The sequence below is a fragment of the Artemia sp. Qi Xiang Cuo genome, chromosome 3 (genome assembly GCF_049724085.1).
Source record: "Artemia sp. Qi Xiang Cuo chromosome 3, ASM4972408v1, whole genome shotgun sequence".
Lineage (NCBI taxonomy): Eukaryota > Metazoa > Arthropoda > Branchiopoda > Anostraca > Artemiidae > Artemia > Artemia sp. Qi Xiang Cuo.
The window spans coordinates 68875248-68899822 of NC_142796.1; the positions used below are offsets into that span (position 1 = coordinate 68875248).

At 35.5% G+C, this 24575-nt stretch overlaps 1 protein-coding gene across 2 annotated transcripts in view; it reads left to right on the forward strand.

Annotated features, from left to right (window-relative positions):
- Trm1 (tRNA methyltransferase 1) overlaps window positions 1-24575 on the forward strand; it is a 149542-nt gene that overhangs the window by 53398 nt on the left and 71569 nt on the right. For both annotated transcript variants that reach the window (XM_089087104.1, XM_089087103.1), the window contains exon 5: window positions 9470-9618. In XM_089087104.1, coding sequence (XP_088943230.1) covers window positions 9470-9618 — 149 coding nt within the window. The remainder of the gene's footprint in view (window positions 1-9469; window positions 9619-24575) is intronic.

A 24575-nucleotide genomic window follows, 5' to 3' on the forward strand; every position in this document is an offset into this window, starting at 1 on the left:
GATGTTTTACCACTCTTTAGTAGATTCAATTTAATTCTAATTAGGTTTTTCAATTGGTTAGTAATGTAAGGTTTGTCATTAGAATATGTTTTTACTTTTTTCACAGGGAAGGAATTTATGTTTTTTGTTTTAATCAGATTTTGGAATTTGGTGACTTTAAAATTAATGTCATTTGTTCCTTTGAAGGCCAGCCAGTTTTCATTGGTTATCCAAGATCCAAATGTGTAAAGGCCATCATTGGAAATTGGGCGATAAGAGAACTCCGTAACAGAAAAAGCATGATTAAAGCTATTGAGAGGCTTCGTTAATAAGCAAAAATGATAACTTTCTCCTAACGGGGGCACGGGGACAGGAAGGACCTAGAAAGCCTGCAAATTGGTGCAAATTAAATCAAGGGTTGAATTTCCTTTTGTTGTTGGTATTTTTACTATTTGTTTTAAGTTTTGGGAACTACAAAGGGCATTTAACTTTAGATCATTAGCATCATCTACTAAGAAAATACCGACGTTCGGGAATTTGCATAGGACAAAGTCGGCACTACTATGCAGTTATTGGTAGAATTGCTGTCTTTGTGCAGCGTTTTGATTTGGGGTATAATAGAAGCAGCAAAACACAATCAAATTAAAGGGGCGTGGTAAAACTTTGGGTCTTACACTTACCCAAATGATTTCATCGTAATCTGAAAGGTTGGGAGTATGAATTAAATTGGAAAGAGATAATTATTTACAAATAATAGTGTTCCACCTCCCTTTTTACCTAGGAGGTGATCATGAGGACGAAGTTTTATGAATTGGGAGTAGTTATTAATTTTCAATAAATCAGGGTTCTGTGCTTGGACCTCAGTTACGGCAATTACATCAATTTTGTGTACTTGACAGAGGGCCTCTAGCCCGATCAATTTGTCGAAATTCAGGCTTTCGGCGTTCGTAACAAGCAACTTTGGGAAAGTAAAACGGTTACTAAAGAGGAAATTTTTTGTTTGTTAATTGTGGGAGGCAGTGGGGGGTGGGAGGAACGTGGATCTGGGAGAGGAGAGGCATCTTTTTCTGGATGAAGGCTGGGATTCGTTTGAGAAGCAGGATTAAAAGGTGGGGCTGGACCGGGCTTGAGAGAAAAGGAGGACAGTGGACAAATTATGGGGATATTATTAAGTTGGGATTTGGGGAGACATAAGTTAGAACTAAAACACTGGTTTACACTAGAGTCACGTAATTCGATGCTTCCATAACCCGAATGGATGGGAGTAGGGTCTTCTTTGTGGTGATAGAATACGGTGGGGGTCTAAAATTCCCCAGAATGAGCTGGTGGTGATGCTTCAATGGACACTGGTGTGTTACATGACAGGCTCGATGACTCTCGTTTTTTGACAGAGTTTTCTTGGCACTGTTGGGGGGGGGGGGAATTTGTTTTCGTTGAGCTGAACTGCTTGCGGTACCTCACTGACCTTTGATGTAATGGTGGGAAGGTTTGATGTAAATCGTTTTTTGACAGATACGAACTGATGAGATAAGAAATTGGAGTGGTTGCAGATGTTGGTTAAAATTTTTTTCGGCACTATTTACGAGATTTTTAAATTATTAATACCAATATTTCAAGTGAGCTTGACTGTATTCACTGAAGCAACGCCCACTTCTCAAACTGATACACCCCCTGGAAGGCAATTGTTTCCACCCAGCGACATTGCATTAATTCTTCAAACAATGATTCTTGCACAAGCGAAGGTATTTACAAGACTCTTCCTTCTTGCGAATCCCTCTCCAGGCATATTTGCATATACATTTATTAGCACTAACTTGTTTCCTGGATAGTTCATCACTAGTATTGAACTCACACCTAGTTTTACATGCATAATTAAGGTCAATTTCAGAATGAACTTGACCTTGAACACTTGTGCCTGAGAGGGGATTGAAACCAAGACAGTTTAATCTTTTAAGCCAACAAAGTTGTCTTTTTATCTTAGTTGAACCAGAAATCACTGGATTCGTGTGTATAATTTTGTCGTTGACCTTATCTGCTGTTAAATTTTGATTTTTTATGATATTATCAGGAGTAATATTAGTATCAATAAGCTTTGTTTTAATATTGATTTTAACAGAAATTTGGGACTTTTTCTGGATTGGAAAAGACTGGGGGTTACCAACTCTAACACTTTTTGAAGTGGTTAGGGCGAAAATTTTCGTAACGATACTTTCAAGTTCGTTTATCAGTGATAATGACCACTGCATTGGAGGTAGGATGTTTCTTGTTTTAGGTGCAGTAGGAATGTTGTTTAACAAGGAGGAATGGCTGCAAGCGGAGGTCTTGGATACTGTAGCCTGGTCAGGGGTTTGGCAACTGAAATCGGTTGTTTTTGAAACGAAATTGGTCTGACAGGACACATCGGACGTGGTTGAGGGGGGACTGTCCTGGGGCATGAAACTGGTTTCGCAAGGAATTGATTTGAGAGACGAAAAGGGTGATGACCTCACTTCCTTCAAAATGTTGACTTGGTCACTTCCCGATGGGTGACGTGGATGTGTCATAAGGGTAGACGGGGTCTGGGCGGAACAACGCAAAGAGTCATCAAAGGGTACTACCTTGTCATTAGTATCTTCTTTTGTAGTACAATCTAGGCAAAGCCAATGTTTTGACCACTTAGAACGTTCTGTACCGGAGCAATGTTCATGGAAGTAAAACTCACAGCTACTGCACTGAATAGAGTTAATAGTAACTCTTAATCTGCATTCCTGGCATACTCTCTGCCATTTTTTGAACCGGAATAGGTTTTGAAATATTATCACTGATTAAAGAGGAGTTTGCTTGGGTAACTGACTTAATTTACGTTCAAAGCTCTTAATTAATTCTGTCCAAAGTGAGTGAATCCAAAAAGGTGTTTCCACTCTGAAGACTAAATGAAGACTGAAATTGGGCAAGTCTTGCTTTTTGCGGATGCCAAAATGAAGAATCTTTTTACATGATGGTATGTCAGGGAAAGGATTGCCCCCTTTTCCCCTTCATATTAAAATGAATAATATATCTTTAAGTTCCGAAAACCTTGGTTAAAAACGAAGTTTTTAGGTTTCAGGTGTCAACACAGAAAAATCTGCTGTTCCCGGTTGACAATTGATCCTTAACTAGGCAACAATGTACATATATGAGTGAGGTCTCAAATGAATCAACTCAATTAGACGGATTTTACAATTGATTTTCTATAATAATGGTTATTTTTTTGTGGGCTGGAAATTTGTCTAGGGGTGTACTGTATTCGCCACCGCTAAGTATTTTCACAGGAACTACTTTTTGACGATTACTTTGAGTTTTTTGACAGTTTTAAACCGACTGGCGATTTTGATTTTATAAGTACCTCGAGTCAACTGACCCTTTAGACAACCACCGATATGAATTCTGCCGGAAGTGTTCAACGCTTGACTGCCTAATGGCTCAACACCAGGATTGAATCGAACTTCTGCCAAGAGGATACTTCATTCTCTTGGATGTAATACCCCTAAGAATACCTTCTTATAATACCCCTAAGAATACCACACAAACATCCCAACTTTATCTTCATGAATGAAGCTATAGATAAAGTTGATGAGCTTTGTCTCCTTTGAATTCACTTTCTCCACAGATTTCTCTTAGAAAACCCTCTCGATCAGGTGAGGACCTCCTGTGAAAAAAAGCTTTGGATCACCCTTCGTTGCAAAAACCTTCTAAAGCCAAGCTCGGCCATCCCACTACAAGTTATACATCAGACCCATCGCGTAGCATGGACACCTGTTGTATGTGGTGGTTTAAAAAAGTTGCTAGCACCACAAAGATCCAGAATATGACTAATAGGGCAGGTTCACTCGTTCCCCACGACTTCCTCCAGTCTGTTAGCGACAGGTTTGATGTAGCGTCGATGGCAGTTTTCTACAAGCACATAATTTCATCTCGATCTCTGGAGCTTTCTCGTATTGTGCCCTTTATAGTCCAACTTACAAGACTGACAGGAAGGTATACAACTCTTCCAATTATCTTGATGTTGACACGCCGAGAACAAATTATTTGAAGAACAGCTTCATTCGACGGTGCGTCTGATCTGGAACGATCTTCCAGGGGAATTTATCCTCAGAAGTTGCTCTGTTGACTCTTTCAAAAGGAGGTTCTACAGTCATCTAAACCTCGATAAAAGACTAGCGGCAAATAAGATATTTAATTTTGCCTGGCGCCGCGAATTTACGAATGAAAAAAAAAAGCTTGAATAAACATAATTATTGTGCTGTTGATCGTGGTTTGAACATTAAGTTGTATATATCATAAAAAAAAACAAAAAAAAAAAAAAAACTTGCAAACCCACTTTTAAACTGACAGAAAAATTCTTAGCTTATAGTATAAGTCTTATACTAATGGAAAAATATTCCACGAATTGTCTGTCTGTAAAAGGATGGACTAGAGCTTATTGAGCTATGAAACGCCGAAAGCAAGTAATTAATTGCATTAGGTTTCAATAAGTGCTTTTGAACGCAATTTAGTGATTGGAATTAGCTATTGAACGCTGAAAATTACAAAAATGAATAGTAACAGGCTTATGGAACGTTGGGTTGTTCTGAGCCTTGATAAAAGCAGCCCTGTCCTCACCAGTTTCTATCCGCAGTTTTTTTTTCTCCTTCCCCTCTTCTTATTTTACTTAATTAATTTGTGTCAATGCAATATTGGATTTAGTACCTTATAGAATACAGCTTCTAGGCGTTGTGGTAGTGTATGCATTTTTTTATGAATTAACTCAAGTGTTATAATTAAAAATTGTAATTGGGCCAAATAGTATATTTGGAGGAGACACCACTTTTTATATCTTTTTGTAGGGTAAGTATTGTCTTTATTGAGGGCACGTTTCTACATTTATGGTATGAACAACTGTAATTTCTGACCTTAATATTATGCTGAGGGTCAAGTCTTTGTCGAATTTTTGTAGCCAAATTTAAATTAGAGTGGCACAAAGTAACCTAGTCTGTCATCAGTGCAAGTTAGAGATGCTGTTCTTATATAGCGGGGCTAAATGCCTTAATATCTTTTCACTATTGTCAATTTTATTTGCAGAATAGAAAATTTCAGGCTTCACTTCAGTAGTGGTGTTAAAAAATTAAGATAATTTAATTTAAAAATGATTAAGAAAATATAGACTAATTAAAAATTAATTATAAATAGTAATATAATTGTGAAAAAGATGCCAACACTAACAATTCACCGTCTGTTTTTGCTTGCTTTAATTGAAACTCTAATTAGATTTTGGGATGAACCTAGTGGTGAATATAGGACCTGGTATATAGGGATATATAAGAACCTGGAATATAGGACCTGGACCTGGTATAGTTTATCGAATAGTTTTGACCCTTGCTCTTCTGCTATAGGTCCGCGTATGTGAATGTTTGATAATAATTTGAATGCGTTTTGAGGTAATTTGACATGGGAACCCAAGGATGATGTCTAGAGGGATAAATTTAGTCCATTGTTAATACGTATATTTTTTTAAAATTTAAATTCATTTTAATTGTTATTCTGTCTTTAAGGGCTTGCACATTTTCAGGCTTTTATTGTGACTAGTCAGGACAAATTATCATGTAACCTTGCCTCACTGAGGCTGGGGGAACATGACGGTCCCAAGTCCGTTAAATGAGGAGGGTTGGGCTGTGGGTTTGCAACCCACACCCGGGACCCTGAGGGGCAACCCTCAGGGGAAAAACACCTGCAACTGAAACGCCTGCAACAGCCTCGGATGCATCACCTCCCCTCCCCCCCAGATAACGACCCCCGCATGCCCCCGGAACCGATTTTTGACTGCGAAACAACACCTAAAGATGGGTTTTTGGAATGTGAGAACGATGAACCAGATATCCAAGACAGAACAAGTTATGAAAGAGATGAGACAATACCTCATCGATATATTCGTTCTCACTGAAACAAGGTGGATTCGAAATGGATTAGAGAAATTTGATGATGGGTATGCAATGGCATTTAGCGGTCACCCTTCCGTCCACCACGCTGGTGTAGGAATTATGATGGCGCCACTTGCACTCAAAGCAATGGCGAACTTGACAACAGTTAGCGAACGTATATTGATAGCTTGTTTCGTATCTAATTATACAAAAATGACCATCATCGCCTGCTATGCTCCAACCAACGAAGCCGATGATGTGGAAAAAGATGCTTGTTACAACATGCTACAATCGGTCACCAAAGACGTTCTCAGGCACGATATAATCTGTGTTGTTGGCGATCTAAATGCTAAAGTCGGTGCAGATCGTCAGTACTGCCCTGAGGTTCTGGGCCCACATGGTATCAGAGACATGAATGAAAACGGTGCACTCCTAATTGACTATGCCCTAAGCAACGACTGTGTGATAGGTGGCAGTATGTTTGAACATAAAACGATTCACAAGTAGTCGTGGGTGTCCCCCGACGGCTGGGCAAAAAACCAAATCGATCATTTCCTCATATTAAGACGCTGGAGAAGTAACCTGCTCGACGTGAGGGGCTTTCGAGGAGCGGACGTGAATTCAGATCACATCTTGATGATAACTGAAGTGAATAAAACTAAAAACTCAGAAAGTGAAAACCGACACCACGACATACACACAGTTTGACATTAATAGGCTGAAAGACCGTGATTTCCGTGGAAGCTTCTGCATATCACTACATATCAAATTTGAAGCGTTAAACCTGCCCGATGAAGCTGAAGACTCTAGTGTTAAAAACATATGGGCATCAGTGAAAAGTCCATACCATGACGTCGCGAAGGCCAGCCTTGACTTCAAGAATAGAAAGAAAGAAAAATGGATATCGGACGACACCTGGAAATGTATCAGTAAACGCAAGGAGACCCAGACGCTTATCCTAAACACGTTGAGCCCTGAACAAAAAGCCCAGTTACAGCTCCGTTACAAAAAGAGGTAAGGCGGTTACAAGAAGTGAAAGGAAAGACAAAAGAAAAGTTATCGAGGAAAAGCAGCACTTGCAGAAAAAGCTGCTAAGAAAGGAGACTCGAAAATGGTGTACCGACTAACGAATGAGATAGTCGGAAAGAAAACAATCCGAACATCCCTTGTGAAAGATGAAAATGAGGACGTAATCTTGGATATACAGAAAGTTGACGAGAGATGGGCCTCGCATTTCGGAGAAAGTCTTAAATTGGCCCAGTCCTGACGATCCAGAAGTAGTACCTGACAAACCGTTTTTACAAATTGACGTAAGTGCTGACCCTCTAAGCGCTGAAGAAGTGACGACAGCTGTGAAAAAGCTGAAAAATGGACGGGCACCTGGAGTAGATGGGATCACGGCAGAGATGCTGAAGGCGTCCCTTTGTGCCTGCATAACCGTTTGGACTGCTCTCCTAGTGGCCATCTGGAATAGGGAAAAAGTTCCAAAAAACTGGACCAAAGGTATACTAGTAAAACTCTTCAAGAAAGGCGATGTGCTAGTCTGTGACAACTGGAGGGGCATCAACCTAACGTCTGTGCCGAGCAAAATACTAGCCACAGTCATACTAGAACGCCTAAGAACAGGCCCTAGATTCACACTTAAGAGAAGAGCAACGCGGGTTCCGACCTGGTAGGTCTTGCTCTGACCTTATTTTCATTCTAAGGCTGATGATGGAAGAGTCAAGAGAATGGAACAAAAAGATGTACCTGCTCTTCATTGATTTGAAAAGGCATTCGATTCCATTGACCGAGATACTTTATGGAAGATTCTAAATTATTACGGAGTACCTGATAAACTAGTCAAAATGATAATGGCACTTTATGAAGATAGTGAATGCTGCGTTCGCACAGAAAATGGGGACACGCGTTTCTTCAAGATAATTTCTGGAGTCAAACAAGGTTGTGTACTATCCCCGTTCCTGTTTGTCATTGTAATGGAATATATTCTACGGCAGTCTTCAGGCTGGGGAGTGAAAATTAGCAGCCGGCAGATCTCGGATCTGGACTTCGCAGATGACGTTGTTCTTCTCGAAGAAGTGAAACAGCGACTGCAGCTGCTACTCGACGCCATAGATGAAAAGGCCGAGAAAGTGAGACTTGCGGTGAATGTCAGTAAGACAAAGAGCATGGCAACATCTGACTCCCCACTTATACTAAAATGCAAAGGTAATGCAATTCACCAGGTCAAAGAATTTAAGTATCTTGGGAGCTGGATTGAATATGATGATGAAATAGCTAATGAAATTAAGAGGAGAATTGGACAGGCGACATCGGCTTTTAATAAATTGAAACCAGTTTGGCGCAGTAGTAAATACTCTCTGCACTTAAAGCTAAGACTCCTAAATAGCAATGTGATGTCCATCCTCCTCTATGCTAGCGAATGCTGGAAATTAAACCTCCAACTGGAGAAACGTGTCCTAGCTTTTGAGAACATGTGCCTTAGAAGGATCCTGAACATATCATGGCAGGAAAAGGTCACCAACATAGAAGTCCGTCGGCGAACCGGTCAGCCATTAGTTACTGACCTCTTGATGCGTAGGAGATGGATGTATCTTGGTCATGTCCTTCGTATGCCAGAGGATCGACTCCCAAAAACAATATATGAGTGGCGTCCCGAGGGGAGGTGGAAAAGAGGTCGACAAAGACGCACCCTAAGACGGCAGTACGACCGGGACCTGAGAAGTGTGAAGCTGTCTTTTTATCCACAGTGGGAGGATGTCACGGCTGCAGCTCAGTCCCGAGATGTCTGGCGAGGCTTCGTAGACGCCCTATGAGCCATTCCTGGCTCTGGAGGATCTAAGGTAAGTTAAGGTAATATCCTGCGTTTTAAAATTCAAAAAGGTACAAAAACATTCTAATTTCAATTTGAAAAGCAAGAAAACACAGTTAAAAAAGTCTGCCCCTAAAGATTTATAGAATAATATGTAAAATCAATAAAATTAAATAATTTAAAATCAAAATTTAATCAAAAAATTTAAAATCAATGGTTATATACTAACCAATATGGTAATACTTTGCGTTATCCCTTTCCTCAATAATTTATATTAGTTTCTACTGTTGCTGACAATTTACTGCTGTACAAAGAAACCTCAGGTCATCCCTAAGGCTTGAATGCCCGGGTAGGGCCCTTTGCTTTTGCGTTGATGTTGAACGGCTTTTATGTCCATAATTATTTACAATTGCGTTGTTGGGATCATTGGTTTCTTAATGCGTATAATGAAAGAGAGAAATTGCTTTTCTATAGGAAGTCTGCTCCAATCTTATTGGTCTGTATCGGTAACATAGTTTTGTTAGCCAATCACATTGACTAACAAAATTTTGTGACTAACGTCACAAGATTTTGTGTAAGCAGTTCCTTTGTTTTCTGCAATTTGCCTCTGTGAAGTTGAAACCGAGGTTCTATTTTCTGTAAAATTACCGTTTTGCACAGATTTCACTGCTGTCAACTGCTCAACTTGTAATGCTGCAAAAACCCGATGCAATGCTTTCGTCTAAAAAAACAATTATTAAATACATTTTATTTTCTTTCTTAGGCTCTGCGAATTTTACTACAGCATGTCCAGTCCTTTGCAACAAGATATGGCCGATATATACGTCCTATTTTATCAGTGAGCGTTGACTTTTATATCCGCATTTTCGTCCAAGTTTTCTCTGGAAATAGAGAATGTAAAAGAACTGCCAGGTAAATTTATAGTTATTGGCATTTTCCAATTGGTGTTTTTTCTCTAAAATTCTATGTCAAATTCAAAACACTATTTATGAAAGTTAAAATAGTTTTCCTGGTGTAAAACCTATATTTTATCTTAAAACCTTATAAACTCACCTATTCCAAGTTTTTTTTTTTTTTTTTTTTTTTTTTTTTTTTTTTTTTTTTTACGAAATTTCGACTCGTTTATTTGGGTTCCATTACAGCTACTGAACAATATTAAAAATAATAATAATTCGTAAGTGGAGGAGGAAAGGGGGGGGGTATTTTTGCCTTCGTTTTTAGACGAACAGACATTGCAGAATCAACAGAAAGCTGCGTTTTCAAAAAGAGAATGAGAGAGCAAGCTGAAACGAATAAGCAAACTCAAATAAAATTAAGAAAATATCGAGAGGTCGGAAACCTGTACGATATATAAGTTGAGAAATATGTAACAGACAAAGTATGGATAGTGCATCAAGGGTTTACAACTTTTAACCAGCGTCACATGGAACCGACAAAAAAGACTGCACGAGTATGTGCTGGAAAGTGACCAAGTATCAACTAAACTTGAAGCATAAGGCTCAGAAGCGAATAAAGCAGGTTTCACAGGCGTTTCTAGCTAGAATCTCATGTCTAGACACGTGTCTGGCCAGAAATCAATGTCTAGACAACTACCGTTCCCAAGCAGATTTCAGTGGCTAAAACTATAAATTTTCAAATGGATTACAGTTATCAGTTCTAGCCAATCAAGACAGCTTATGCGGGCAAAACTTTCAAAATTGTAATCCCTGTTTTTACTGTCACGAGATAATGGATGAGGCAAGCCAAAAAATTGCCTTAGTTTGCTTCACTATTATGTCTGGTGTCGCATATTTGCCAAAAATAAAAAAAGAATTAATGAGAAAACAAAATTTGAATTTGAGTTTAAAAATGTAAACACATGCTAAGCCGCCCTTCTGGCGGCTTAGCATGTGTTTTTAAGAAAAATATTTCTGGTGCGAGTCCTGTGCTTTTCCAATCAGATGACACTTTTCTTGCGGTGCGTCTTGGTAATATTATATTAATTAATATGTATCTGCCATATATTGATCGTTCCATTCGTTCACTTCAGAATATCTCTTGTGCTTGCAATGGTCTTAAATCTTTAATTCAAAAAATATTGGATAACGGGTTGCATTTTGTTATTGCTGGTGATTTTAATACCGATCTGGTTTCTGATAATATAAGGAGTGGTCAGCTTTTTGATTCTCTCCCGGCTTGTAAGATTGTTCGGAAGTCCCATGATTATACGTATATTCACCATTCAGGTAGTAAATCAGACATTGATCACGTTATTTGTTCTGCAGCTCTTGTCTGCTCGCCAGTTACGGTTCATCTTGACGAGAATGATCTGATCACCTTCCGCTGTCTTTTTGTTTATCAAGGTCTGTTGTTTGTTCTGGGAGTATGTCTAAGAGTCTTGGTGTACGTTCTAAATGGTTTTATAAGCCTGATTGGAATGATGCGAATTTTTCTGTTTATCTTATAACATTGGCTTCACTTCTAAGTACGATTTATGTTCCTTATCAGCTTTTGCAGTGTAGTCAGAATTTTATTTATGCTAAATATCAAATAGACCGATATTATCATTCTATCCTCTCTGCTATGAAAGAAGCTGAAAAAATTTCTGTCCCAGTAAAGCGAATCCGAAAGAATACTCAAAAGCCTCTTTGGTCACTTGACCCTAACCTTAAGGCCTGTAAAAATAAAGCTAAATTTTGGCTAAAAATTTGGACAGATTGTGGTCGGCCTAGGTCCGGTAATGTTTTTCTTATTAAACAGAAAACTAAATTAGAATTTAAGAAGTATCTAAAAAGTGTACGATACCAAGGGCTTGATTTTCCATCTTCGCCTAAAGATTGGAGGAAAGTAATTAATTCAAGTAAAACAGACGATTCTGATGTAAGTAGTAATGCTATTCCACCAAGTTCTTGGCATGCATATTATTCGAAAATTTTCTCCGTTTTGAATTGTCTTGTTCGTAGAAAGTTTGGCGAAGCGGTTGTTAAAAGTGTCCCAATTTTTCTAAGTCAGCGCTTTGTTTTGCCTATATCGCGTTGTGAAGTTTTGAATGCTTTGAATCATCTTAAGTCGAAATCTATTGATGCTGATGGTATCTCTAGAATGCATCTAACTCACCAATGTGTGTCACATCTTGCGCTTTTGTTTCAAATGTGTTTGGCATCTTCTGTCGTCCCGGAAAGCTTTTTGTGAGGCAGCGTGAGTTCAATTTTAAATAGAGGTAAACCGCCAACAGATTGCTCTTATTATCCTCCAGTTTCTGTTTCTTCCAATATTAGCAAGGTCTTCGAGTATATTCTTTTACCTAATTTAACTCGAAATATTTCTTTCTTTGGTGAAAATCAACTTGGTTTCAGGCCTGGTGTGGGGTGCCAACATGCTCATCGTGTCCTTTCCTCTATTCTACTTTCTAATTCTTCTAACGGTAAAGGCGTATATCTCTGTACGCTTGATCTTTCAAAGGCTTTTGATTCTGTTGTTCATAACCAGCTTTTCTTTTCTTTGGCTTTTTCTGGTGTTAATTTTTCGATTATTTACCTTTTACGGTTTTGGTATTCTAATTCTTACCTCCGCCTGAAATCTTCTCCAGAAACATCTATTAAAGTGCTTCGTGGTGTTAGGCAGGGAGGTGTTTTATCACCAACCCTGTTCAAAATTTGTATTTCTACTGTTCTGGAAAAGATCTCAGGCACTTATTTTTCCGGTTCTACTGATATTTCTTACATTGCCTATGCTGATGACATTCTGTTGATTAGTCGTACTAAGTCTGCTCTTTCTGCGATGGTTTCCTTAGTTTCTCAGTCTTTCCTAAATATTGGTCTATCCCTGAATCTTGACAAGTGTGAATTCTTATCTTATAATATGTCTTCGTCTACTTCTCTGGTATGTAATGAATTTTCTGCACTTTCTGTCTCTTCCTTTCGGTGGCTTGGTATTACTGTTTCTAATTCTCTAGCTCTCTTTCGTAAACAGATTGTTGCTGATTCAGTAAGAGAAATTCAGTTCAGTTATTCAAAAATTGTAGCAAACCGTGGAAAATATAACAGAAGAGCTCTTGGGCGCTTATTCTCGACTTTTTCTGATCATTCTGTGCTTTATTTTTCTTGTGTTCATTCTGTTCTTAAGCTAAAGGATTTAAAAAAGATTAAACTTACTTATTTCAAATTTTGCAAATTTTTTCTTTCTCTGCCGCCATGGACTAGAAATCGGTATCTAGTTAAAAATTTCTATGTTACGGATGTAACTCAAAAGCTCGGTGACCTACACAAAAAGCTTCTGCAGATGCATTTTGTAAATAATTTAATTGCTAGTGTTTGTTGAGTTCTTTTTTGTTTTCTTTTTTTTATTATGTACTCCACTTGTACAACTTTTTGTTAGTTGTGGGTAATAAATGATTGATTGTTTGATTGATTGATTGATAAATGATGAAAATAGTGGAACTTGACACATTCTGATTGGCTGTAGTAGAAAATCCTGGACTTTGAGTTCTAGAGTCTAGAACTGGATGCTTAGCTGTAACTTGTCTAGCCAAGCACCAAATTTTACTTGTGAATGATAGTTGTCTAGACCTTGATTTCTGGCCAGACACATGTCTAGACATAGAATTCTAGCTAAACACACATGTGAACGCCACTTAAGAGAAAAGAACTTCCTGCTAGCATAAAAAATCAATGTCTCAATGTTTAATAAAGAGACTGTTGTCTGTTGAAGAAAAGTAAGAACTAATCACTGGACCCTGGTCATAATTAAATTAGTTGCATTGAAAGCGTAATCATCTTATCTACTATATACCGAGGATGCTGCCAGGGATTTGACCTAGGGACCAGCATCAGAAATATCCATCACAGTTCGCTTGACCGAATAAATGTAATGCCACAGTTTTTCTTCGTTTTTCAAGTCGTTCTTAATGTTATCATGTCATAAATTGAACTGAATGAATAACCGATCTTATTAGGTTATTTTTTTGCTTATAGCATATTAACTTGAAGCGTAAGCTCAACTAGTTTGTGCTGGACATGAACTTCAGAGTGCAATAATCTAGTGGTTTTCAGGATTCCCATTTGCAACTTAGTTGTTTATATTCGTTTGTTTTGTCCAATGCTCTCATATATATTATTACAACTTCAATTGGAGTGATAATAACTTCCTAAATAAAATATATGTTCATTTTGGAAATATATATAAATAGCATAAAATTCAACAATTTAAAAATTAACAAAACTTGTTAGACAATTTTAATCGCAGAAGAATAATTAAGAAAGGAAAGAAGTATTGCTTTATTCTTGTAGATTAATTTAAAAAGTGTTTTCCACAAAATAAGTTTTTCAAAAAAAAGTAAAGAACACTAAACAAAAAAACGAGCAGAAATAAAACCAAATAATCTATCAAGCGTAAAACTGCCACAAATCACCATCAATAAATGAATGAAACCTAAAACAAACATAAACTAAAATAAATAACCGAGTCAAACTCAAAACAAGCAGAAATTAACATGAGGATGGCTGACAACCCCAGTGCCTTCTCAAGACCAGAACATAATTTGCACTTTACTGAAAAAAATAAATACAAATGAATGTTCAATGTCAATTTAATATACACATATGCTGCTATTTATTCCTTGAAATATTAATAATTTTTTATGTGGCCTATTAAACTTAAAATAGTGAAAATGTTTAAAATGTTTTTTTTCAGTAAAGTGCAAATCATGTTCTGAACTCGAGAAGGCATGGGGGTCATCAGCCCTACTCATGTTAATATTTGCTTTTTTTAAGTTTGAATCGGTTATTCATTGTAATCTAGCTCAAAGTAAAATTAAGAGATTTTTAGAAGATGGACCCCAAACAACTTTGCGTTTTTAGGGGTTGTAGCCACTGGGTGTATATGTCCATATGAGTTGTCACATACTATACCCTGTGACCACCAACAAAGAAAATAAGAACCAAAACACTTTTCTTCAGAGGACTTCAACGCCAACACCCTCTTGAAAATAAATTCCGCGAATTGTTTGAGTCAGAATAATCTGCCTGAAATTCATTTTTAGTAATTTTTGATTTGAGTAATATCTGTGGCATCTTCAGAGTCTTCTAAATGGCATCCAAAAAGTGCTCTTTGGGATGTTTTTTTTTCATTTTTTCTAAATAAAACAAAAAACAAGACTGTTTTACTCATAATAATAACTGTTTTCCATATGGATACTCTTAAGAAGACTCTTTGGATACTATTTTGGCTCTTAAGAAGGGCGCTAGAACTTTTAATTTCCAATCGAATTAGCTCATTTGAAAGTTTCAATGATATTACTAGCTATGATAGAGCAGCGGTGCCAATGATATTGCCAATGATTAATGCCCTTTTGAAAACCTGTGTGCATATAGTCTTTTTTTCAAACTTCCCTTAAACGTTCTCTAAAATATTCACCTTAAAACCCTTAGTGTCATTAGTTAAAGTAACCGTAGAAGTAGTATTAAAAAAATACACATAGTGTCTTCTAGCTACGTCAAAATCCGCAACGACTTACCCTGATAGGTCTAACTTAAATGATTTAATCCGTACTGGAGATATTGCTTTGTCAGCTTTTTGACAATCTACATGCTCGTAGTTCGTTTTAATTTAGTTTGACATCCACCTAAATATTCCCTGAAAGATTCGCCTTCATGCTCTTAGCTTGTGTAGTAACAACAGTTGTAGTAACAGTAGAATTGATAGTAAAAGCCTTAGCTTTAGTAGCAGTAGCAGTAGTAATAGTAGTATGGTTAGAAACAGTAGCATCTGGATGCAAATATTGTCTTTTGGTTGGTTCAAATTTTCTCACAACAAAATCTGTAAGTTCCAACTTTACACACAAAACTATTCCTAAGATATTGCTCATATGTCCTTTTGACAACCTGCTAACAGACGGCGTGTTGTGATTCAGTTCACCTTTCCCCTTAAAATTTCCAGAAAATTGTTTCGATCTGACACTATTTTTAGGAGTTAATTGTTATTGTATTTCTTAGTGTCGGATGTGGTCGTCTCTTACTAGGTTGCAAGCTACCGCTGCAACTCGGATAATGGACGACTGGTATAACTTATAGCACTTGCCCTGGGGGCTGTGGAGGGGGGGGTCATCCTCTAAGACGTAATTACTGGACCTTTTAACTATTTTGAACAAAATTGCTATATCAAAATTTTGAATGGATGTGTTTGGGGAAATAAGGGCTGGTCGCCCTCCAATCACTTTTTACTCTTAAAAAGGGCACTAAAACTTTCAATATCCAATAGAATGAGCCCTTTTTTAAGTTTCCACGACAACTCCTTCTATGTGAAGTGCCCTGGTCTGAAAAAAAGACAAAAAATAAATAATTAATACATTGTGCTCACATTGTTCTTTATTTAGGCAGCGCCATATTGCTGCCTATGATCGAACAGTTCTTGCTAACGAACTGCAAGTAAGGAGCGACCCAGCTCAATAGTAACCGAAACTCTAAAAAAAGGATACCAATAGATACATCAAAAGTATCAGATTTTTATGCAAATATATAAGTTTCATCAAGTTTAGTCTTACCCATCAAAATCTACGCGCGAGATAATTTGCCATATTTTCGAAAAAAGAGGGAGACACCCCCTAAAATTCATAGAACCTTAATGACACCATCATTACACCATCAGATTCAGCGTCTAAGAAAACCCTACTTTAGAGGTGTCAAGCTCTTATCTGCAAAAATGTGGAATTTTGTATTTTTTGCCAGAAGAAAGATCACGGATGTATTTATTTTTTTTTCCAGGGGTGATCGTATCGACCCAGTGGTCCTAGAATATCGCGGGATGGCTCATTCTAACGGAAAATTAAAGTTTTAGTGCCCTTTTCAAGAGACAAAAAATGGAGGGCAACTAGGCCCCCTCCCACGCTTATTTTTTTCCCAAAGTCACCCGATAAAAATTTTGACATAGCCATTTTGTTCAACTTGGTCGAAAAATATAATAACTATGTCTTTGAGGATGACTTAATCCCCACAGTCACCGGGGGAAGGGCTGTAAGTTATGAACTTAGCCCAATGTTTACAGATTGTGTTGGTTATTGAGAAGTATACTGACGTTTTCAGGGAGGATTTTTTTCTGGTAGTGGGGGGGGGGGGGGTGGATCGGGGGTTAAATGGGAGGATCTTTCCATGGAGGAGGTTTTCATGGGGGAAGGGACATTGCTATGAAGGGACATTGCTATGATTTCCCAGCATTATTTAAAAACACGATCACGAATTAAATAAAAAAAAAAAAAGTTTTCAACTGAAAAACTTTTCAACATCAAAACTTAAAACGAACAGAAACTATTACGTTTATGATTGGGTTCGCCCCCTAATCAATACCTCGCTCTTTACCCTAAAATTTTTTTTGTACTTTCATAAGAGCTATTTATTCTAATTAACGGCCCTTGTGATAAAAAGGTCATTCTTAAAGAATTTGAAAAAACAAATTTGGACTTTTGCGTATAGAGTAAAGTATTGACTAGGGGCAAACCCCCCTAATATACGTAATAAAAATATACAAATATAGAAGTTCGTTACGTAAGTTATTTCGTAAGTTACGTATATTTATTACTAATAAAAACGTTCTTAAATAAAATTAAACAACTTTCGAGAAAGCAATTTAGCCAAAATAAAGGAAAATTAATATGCCATTTTCGTTTTAATTACTTATGTACGGTGAGCCAGAATCAAAACCTGCATTAATTTAAAAACGTTCAGAAATTAAATGAAAAACACAAGTTTTTTAACTGAAAGTAAGGAGCGACATTAAAACTTAAAACGAATAGAATTTATTATGTCTAAGAGAGGTTTCGCCCCCTCGTCAATACCTCGCTCTTTACGCTAAAGTTTTTTAGTACTTTCAAAAGTGCTATCTATTCTAATTAACCGGCCTTTGTGATTAAGGGTTTTGTGATTCAAAAAAAATTCGAAATTTATCGTAAAGAGCGAGGTATTGACTAGGGGGAGAACCCCCTAATATACGTAATAAAAACATACGAATATAGAAATCTGTTACGCAAGTTAATTCGTAAGTTACGTCAGAACAAATTTTCGAGAAAGCCAATTAGCCAAAAAAGGGAAAATTAATATGCAAATTTCGTTTTAATTATTCGTGTACGGTGAGCCAAAATCAAAGCTGCATTAATTCAAAAACTTTCAGAAATTAACTAAAAAAACAAGTTTTTTTTTAACTAACAATAAGGAGAGACAATAAAAATTAAAATGAACAGAGATTATTTCATATACGAAAGGAACTCTGCCCTCATCAACGCACCACTCTTTACGCTAAAGTTAGACTCTTTTTCACCGCTCTAATTTTTAAAACAATGAAAAAACTTTAGTGTAAGTAGCGAGGCGTTGAGGAGGGGACAGCCCCTTTCATATACGGAATAATTTCTGTTCGTTTTAAGTTTTAATGTCGCTCCTTACTTTCAGTTAAAAAAACTTGTTTTTTTTTTTAATTCATAGGAAGAAACGAGTTGGCATATAGAAAAGTATTTAAGTATATATTATTTTTGGGTATATATTTTGGAGTTAGGCACATTGGGGCGTGCGGTAAAGTAAAGAGATGCGTTTTTAGGAATAATAGAAGTATTTCAGAATTTTTGAAAGTGGTTTTTAGAATTTATACTGTGTCCTTCTGGAGAGGGTAACCACTGAAAAAAGAACCTGAAAGAGCATAAAATAAAGAATCTAGGGATATTTTTTTTATTTGTTTAGCACGTTTTTTTTTTCAGAAGTGACCACTATATACTTACGTTGTTTTGGTTAAGTTTCCCAGCAAGGTTGTTTTTAGGGTTGGCGGTACCTAGGGCAAAATTGTTCTTGACACCCTTCATAAACAATTAAACGATGAAATTACAAATTTGAAATCCAATGCTAAGTTGATATTTCACAGTCATTTATTCAAAAGGTGTAGATTTATTGCACTTAAATCTGACAAACGTGGAGAATTTATAAATTAATTCTGACTTTTTTTTAAATATCAATTTTTATTAACATGTTTTTCTATTTACAACTGCCAGTGGCGTCGCTGAGGGGGTGGGGGTAAGGGGGGCGTCACTCCCAATAATTAGAAAAAACTATAATTTATTAAATAGCTTTAAAACTGTTTGAAAGCTCGTTTCAAGTGTCAAATTTGCTCTCTACTTTGAGCAGATATTTTTTTTTTTTTAACTAATGCATGCTCTTTTGTAACATAAAGAAAACGAGAAAAATAAGGGTCCCTTATAATGCTTCACATTAATATTTTCGCCACATTAATATTTTAGCCTGTTTCACCCCATTTCCTCAGGTAAATCCCCCCCCCCGGTATGTAAGGGGCTGTTACTTCCTAAAATCTATCAGTTCAAGAATAGATTCTTTTGTTTTAAAACTTTTAAAAGTGGAAATGAATACACTCTCTACATCTGCAAATAGGACAGAAATGGAATCATTAAAGAATAAGAAGGTAGATATACAGTGAATACACTTTCCTGAATGAAAAAGAAATCATTGAACTTGGTGCCTTTTATAATGGTATTCGTACTATAACTAGATAGGTCAAATCGGTTGTAGTTTGGTCATAGAATTTAGTAGAAGGAAATCCACTCCAGGGATCATTTAATTGTTTTGATTTTTATTTCAAGTATTTAATTGAAACTCCGGTTGTCTTATTTGTCATGCCTAATAAGCGCTGATAACGTCCTATTCCTTACGTTTCGGAGTTACATGCTAACCCATAAATGTAGTACCGCCTCTATGTATAACACCATACTGACTTCTTGCTATTTTCACTTTTCTAATCATTTCTTTTAACCAGCTCCAAAAAAATTGACATAAATGTGCTAAGAACTATGACTGAAATTAGTCACATTTCACACAACATCAGCGCTAATTGCCGGCCATTTATCGCTGTATCAGAATGCTGTACGAAATGTCTCCTGAGAATATAAGACAGTGAATTTTAACAAAAATGTATATTTTACTCACAATTTAGAAATTTTGTGTGCACGTGTAAGTGGTCCCAACCCATTCTCTATTTCTATTTTTACCAGTTTTATCATGCAAAACTAGGAGACCGAGCTTTGTTTGTGAAGGGAATTATAGATATACAAACGATATCCAGTGTAACCCTCTCCGGAAATGTATACTCCCCATACTGGGATTTACACAAGAAAAACTTTTGTGTAATGTTTATAGAATTCGTTTTTTTAAAACAAAGATACAAAGGGGAAGGTAATTTTCAAACTCTAAGAGTCAATTTTCCCTTCCAATTGGCATCCCTGGTAATTTTTAACTGATTTAAGGTTTCTGCCGCAATGATGCCAAGATCTGTTCAGGTTTTCTGGATATTCTTCGTCAAACAATGCCCAATGGATAAGTTAATAATTCTAACTTTATTTTTCGAATGCTTCCACATTTAAAATACGGTCGCTCTTTAAGTGTGGGGAATATGTCACAATATAATGTTACACAGTCTTTGATAATACTTTGCCTTATCCTGTATCTTGTTTCGGATTTATATGGCCCGCTGATATTAATTCTACTAAAAATATAAATAGTTGAACCCACAAAAAAATTAATTTAATAAAAATAATAAATAATATTTCGATAAAACACATATATTAAAAGTTTAGAACAACAAATTAAATCTTAAAGAGTCAAAATCCATTCAACATTACGAGCAAATGAAAATCGCGATAACAATGGCTATTAGAATAGAGCTTGGTTCAATTATTAAATTGAGCATCCTGTGCTGGGCATGGGGGCTGAAGGAAATGGAGGGGGGATATTTACTGCAGCATAAGTGATGAATCTGGCTAAAAAAAAGCCGAGTGTATACGACATTCACCTTCGCTCACTCGAAAGCTTGTTCACGCTATACTACTGTCGTCTGCAGCTGCTCATTGCTGACAATTTTAGCAAAAGCTAAGCACCAGCACTTATATTTATAATTGCTTAATGTGTGTTTATTGTTTATAATGTATTGCGTAATGTTTTTAAATTCACAAAGTAACAAGTTTGTTAAATAATAACTTTTCTTCACTACCGTTTGAATAGCACCTACTTCAATAGAAGCCCCTCTTGCCTGCCCCCCCCCCATAAATATACTGTAGCTGCGTCCCTGACTATTGCAGTTTTTACTGCAAAGTTAGTACTCAGACAGCTTAGGAAAACATTCAATAAATTGGTGGAACTACAAGATTGAAAAATTATCAAGTTTATCAGAATCGATACTGAAAATCCATGCATGTGGTATATTTGATTACGAAATATTAACTTAGCATTAGATATAGAATCAAAATATAACCTTTAAATCAATAAGATTTCCAAAAAAATACAAGGAAAGAAAAATCAAGAAAGAGACTTATAAATACATAAAAGACAAAATTGTAATCAGTTGTTAGACTTCCCCCCGTCAACAAATTTATTTTTAGTCTTTTGTAAACAACTGTTGGTTTTCTGTAGCGTATCCCTAACATACACATATAACACCTAGTTGAAATAAATATTATGTAAAAATGTTTTGTTTTATTATCCAAAATAGGCTCTTGGTCTTGAGACCCCGTTTGTGTTATTGTGACCTCGCTTTGGTCTTGCGACACCGTTTGTGCTATCATTAAAAGCAATTGAAAGTTAATCCAACATCAAAAACTTATCCTGACTATCTATCTATGACTATCTATGAAACTATCTGTGACTATCAAAACTATGACTATCCTGAATCAAAATACAAATAGTACATAGTTTACAAATGATTTCCGATTTTCACCACAGTTGTGTGTCAAAGGATATTTTGAGCTTCTTCATTAATTTAAAACAAAAGTAGCAAATTCTTAATAAAGGCTAAGACTATGTATTTGTACTCTGGTATTGTAAGTTGACCAAGTCATGCAATATTTATTGATATAAAATCTGAATTGTACCAGAGGTTATACTTCAAATGACTTCTTGACGAATCGTTGGGTTCACCATATTAAAATTTGCCATTACAGTATCCACAACTATGCAGACTGATATGCCTACCTTTGAAGGTTTATTTTCTTTTTAAAAAAACATTCTGTTGGAGGAAATCTATAGCAAATGATTTTTCAGAAACTGACAAGGAATTTGTGTCTTTTCACTTAAAGCTTGTGCCCTTAATTGTAATTTTGTTTTTAATTCCAATTTTTCCTTTGTAAAAATCCTGCCAAGATTTTCCTGCTGAATGTCGTTACAAAAAATACTTCCAAAGACAGCTGAGGTTTTTTGTGACCTTTTAGTAAAAAAGGCAAGATATTGTAGTTAAGATGTTTTTTACTCATAGCTCTTCTATTTTCCATTATGTAAATTATATCATTTGCATCATTATGGTCTTTTCCCAGGGCCTATGAGGGTCATGTCATCCTGGAGGCATATCTACTGCGTCTTTGAGCTATTTTAAATGAAATGGCTATCTTAAAATTTTGATCAGACGTCTTTGGGGGTTGTAGGGGGCCAGGTAGCATAAAAGGAACATGGGAGGGGTGGAGGGATGCCAGCTATTGTTTGATACCACACAGATGAGCAGAATTTAGCAGCACACTAGCGTGTAACTAAAGTTGTTTTCTTCCATGTTGACTCAAAGGGAACCTGAAGAAGGAAATATCAAATATTATTCTTATGCTTAAGATTATTTTTTTTTATTTTTTGTAACTTACTTACTTGACGTGAGGTTTTTTTTCTTCCATGATGACTCTAAGGGAATCTAAAAAAGAAAAAAAAAGAAAATATTATTCATATGCTTAAGAAAAGTCCTTTTCAAATAATTTATGACTTATTTACGTTAACTAGTTGTTTTCTTCCATGTTAACGCAGAGGGAGTCTGAAAAAAATTCATATATTTCTTATATGCTTAAGAAAAATCTGTTTGAAATAATTTATAACTTACTTACGTGAAATTGAAGTTGTTTTCTTCCATGTTCATTCATAGGGAACCTGAAAAGGGAAATATCAAATATTATTCATATGCTCAAGAAATTTTTTTTTTTTTGTAACTTACTTACGTGACCTGAGGTTTTTTCTTCCATGGTGACTCAAAGGAATCTAAAAAAGAAAAATATAAAATATTATTCATATGCTTAAGAAATGGCTTTTTAAAATTATTTATGACTTATTTACGTGAAATTAAAGTTTTTTCTTCTATGTTAACTCAGAGGTAACCTGAAAAAGAAAAATATGAAATATTATTCATATGCTTAAGAACAATCTGTTTCAAATAATTTATAGCTTACTTACGTGAAACTGAAGTTGTTTTTTCCATGTTAACCCAAAGGGAACCTGAAAAGGAATAATATGAAATATTACTCATATGCTTAAGAACTATGTTTTTCAAATAATTTATAACTTACTTATGTGAAATTGAAGTTGTTGTCTTCCATGTTGATCAAGTGGGAACCTGAAAAAGAAAAATAACAAATATTAGTCATATGCTTAAGAACAATTATTTTTAAGTAGTTTATAACCTACTTACGTGAACTTAGGTTTTTTCTTCCATTTCGACTCAAAGGGAACCTAAAAAAATATCAAATAATATTCATAGGCTTAAAAATATTTTGCTATAAAAATAAGTTATAACTTATTTACATGGAACTGAAGCTTCTTTCTTCCACGTTGGCTCAAAGGGAACCTGAAAAAGAAAAATATTCGATATTATTCATATGCTTAAGAACAATCTTTTTTAAATAATTTATAACTTACTCACGTGAAACTGAAGTTGTTTTCTTCCATTTTGACTCAAAGGGAATCTGAAAAAGAAAAATTTCGAATATTACTCACATGCTTAAGAACAGTATTTTTCAAATACTTTGTAATTTACTTACGTGAAACTGAAGTTGTTTTCTTCCATCTTAACTCAAATGGATATCAAATATTATTCATATGGTTAGGAATAATATTTTTCAAGTAAATATATAACTTACTTATTTTAAAATGAAGTTGTTTTCTTCAATATCGACTCAAAGGGAGCCTGAAAAACAGAAATATCTAACATTAGGGATATGCTTAAGAACAATCTTTTCGAAATAATATATAATTTACTCACATCAAACTAACGTTGTTTTCTTCCATGTTGACTCAAAGGGAACCTGAAAAAAGAAAATATCAAATATTAGTCATTTGCTTAAGAGCAATCTTTCTCAATTCATTCATAACTTACTTGCGTGAAACAAAAGTTGTTTTCTTCAATGTTGACCCAGAGGGAACCAGAAAAAGAAAAATATCAAATATTAGTCGAAAGTTTAACAGCATTTTTTTTAAATAGTTTATAACCTACTTACGTGAAACTTAGGCTTCTGCTTCCATTTTGACTCAAAGGGAACCTGAAAAAAATAATAACGGTTATTAATATGCGTAAGAATAATTAAAAAAAATAATAATGTATAACTTATTTACGTGAAACTGAACCTTTTTTCTTCCATGTTAGGTCAAATGGAACCTGTAAAAGAAAGACATCAAATATTATTAATATTCTTAAAAATAATCTTTTTCAAATACTTTATAACTTACTTGCATAAAATGAAGTTGTTTTCTTCCATGTTGACTCAAAGGGAACCTGAAAAAAGAAAAATTTTAAATATTATTCATAATCTTCAGAATAATTTTTTTTCAAATAATTTATAACTTACTTACATGAAACTGAGGTTTTTTTTTCTTCCATGTTGACTCAAAGGTAACCTGCAAATATTTTTCACATGCTTAAGAATAATTTATTTTTAAATTGTTTATAACTTACTTACGTGAAACTGAGGTTTTTTTCTCAATGATAACTCCAAGAGAACCTTAAAAAAGAAAGAAATCAAATATAATTTATGTGCCTAAGAACAGTCTTTTTCAAATAATTTATAAGTTACTTACGTGAAACTAAGTTGTTTTCTTCCATGTTGACTAAAG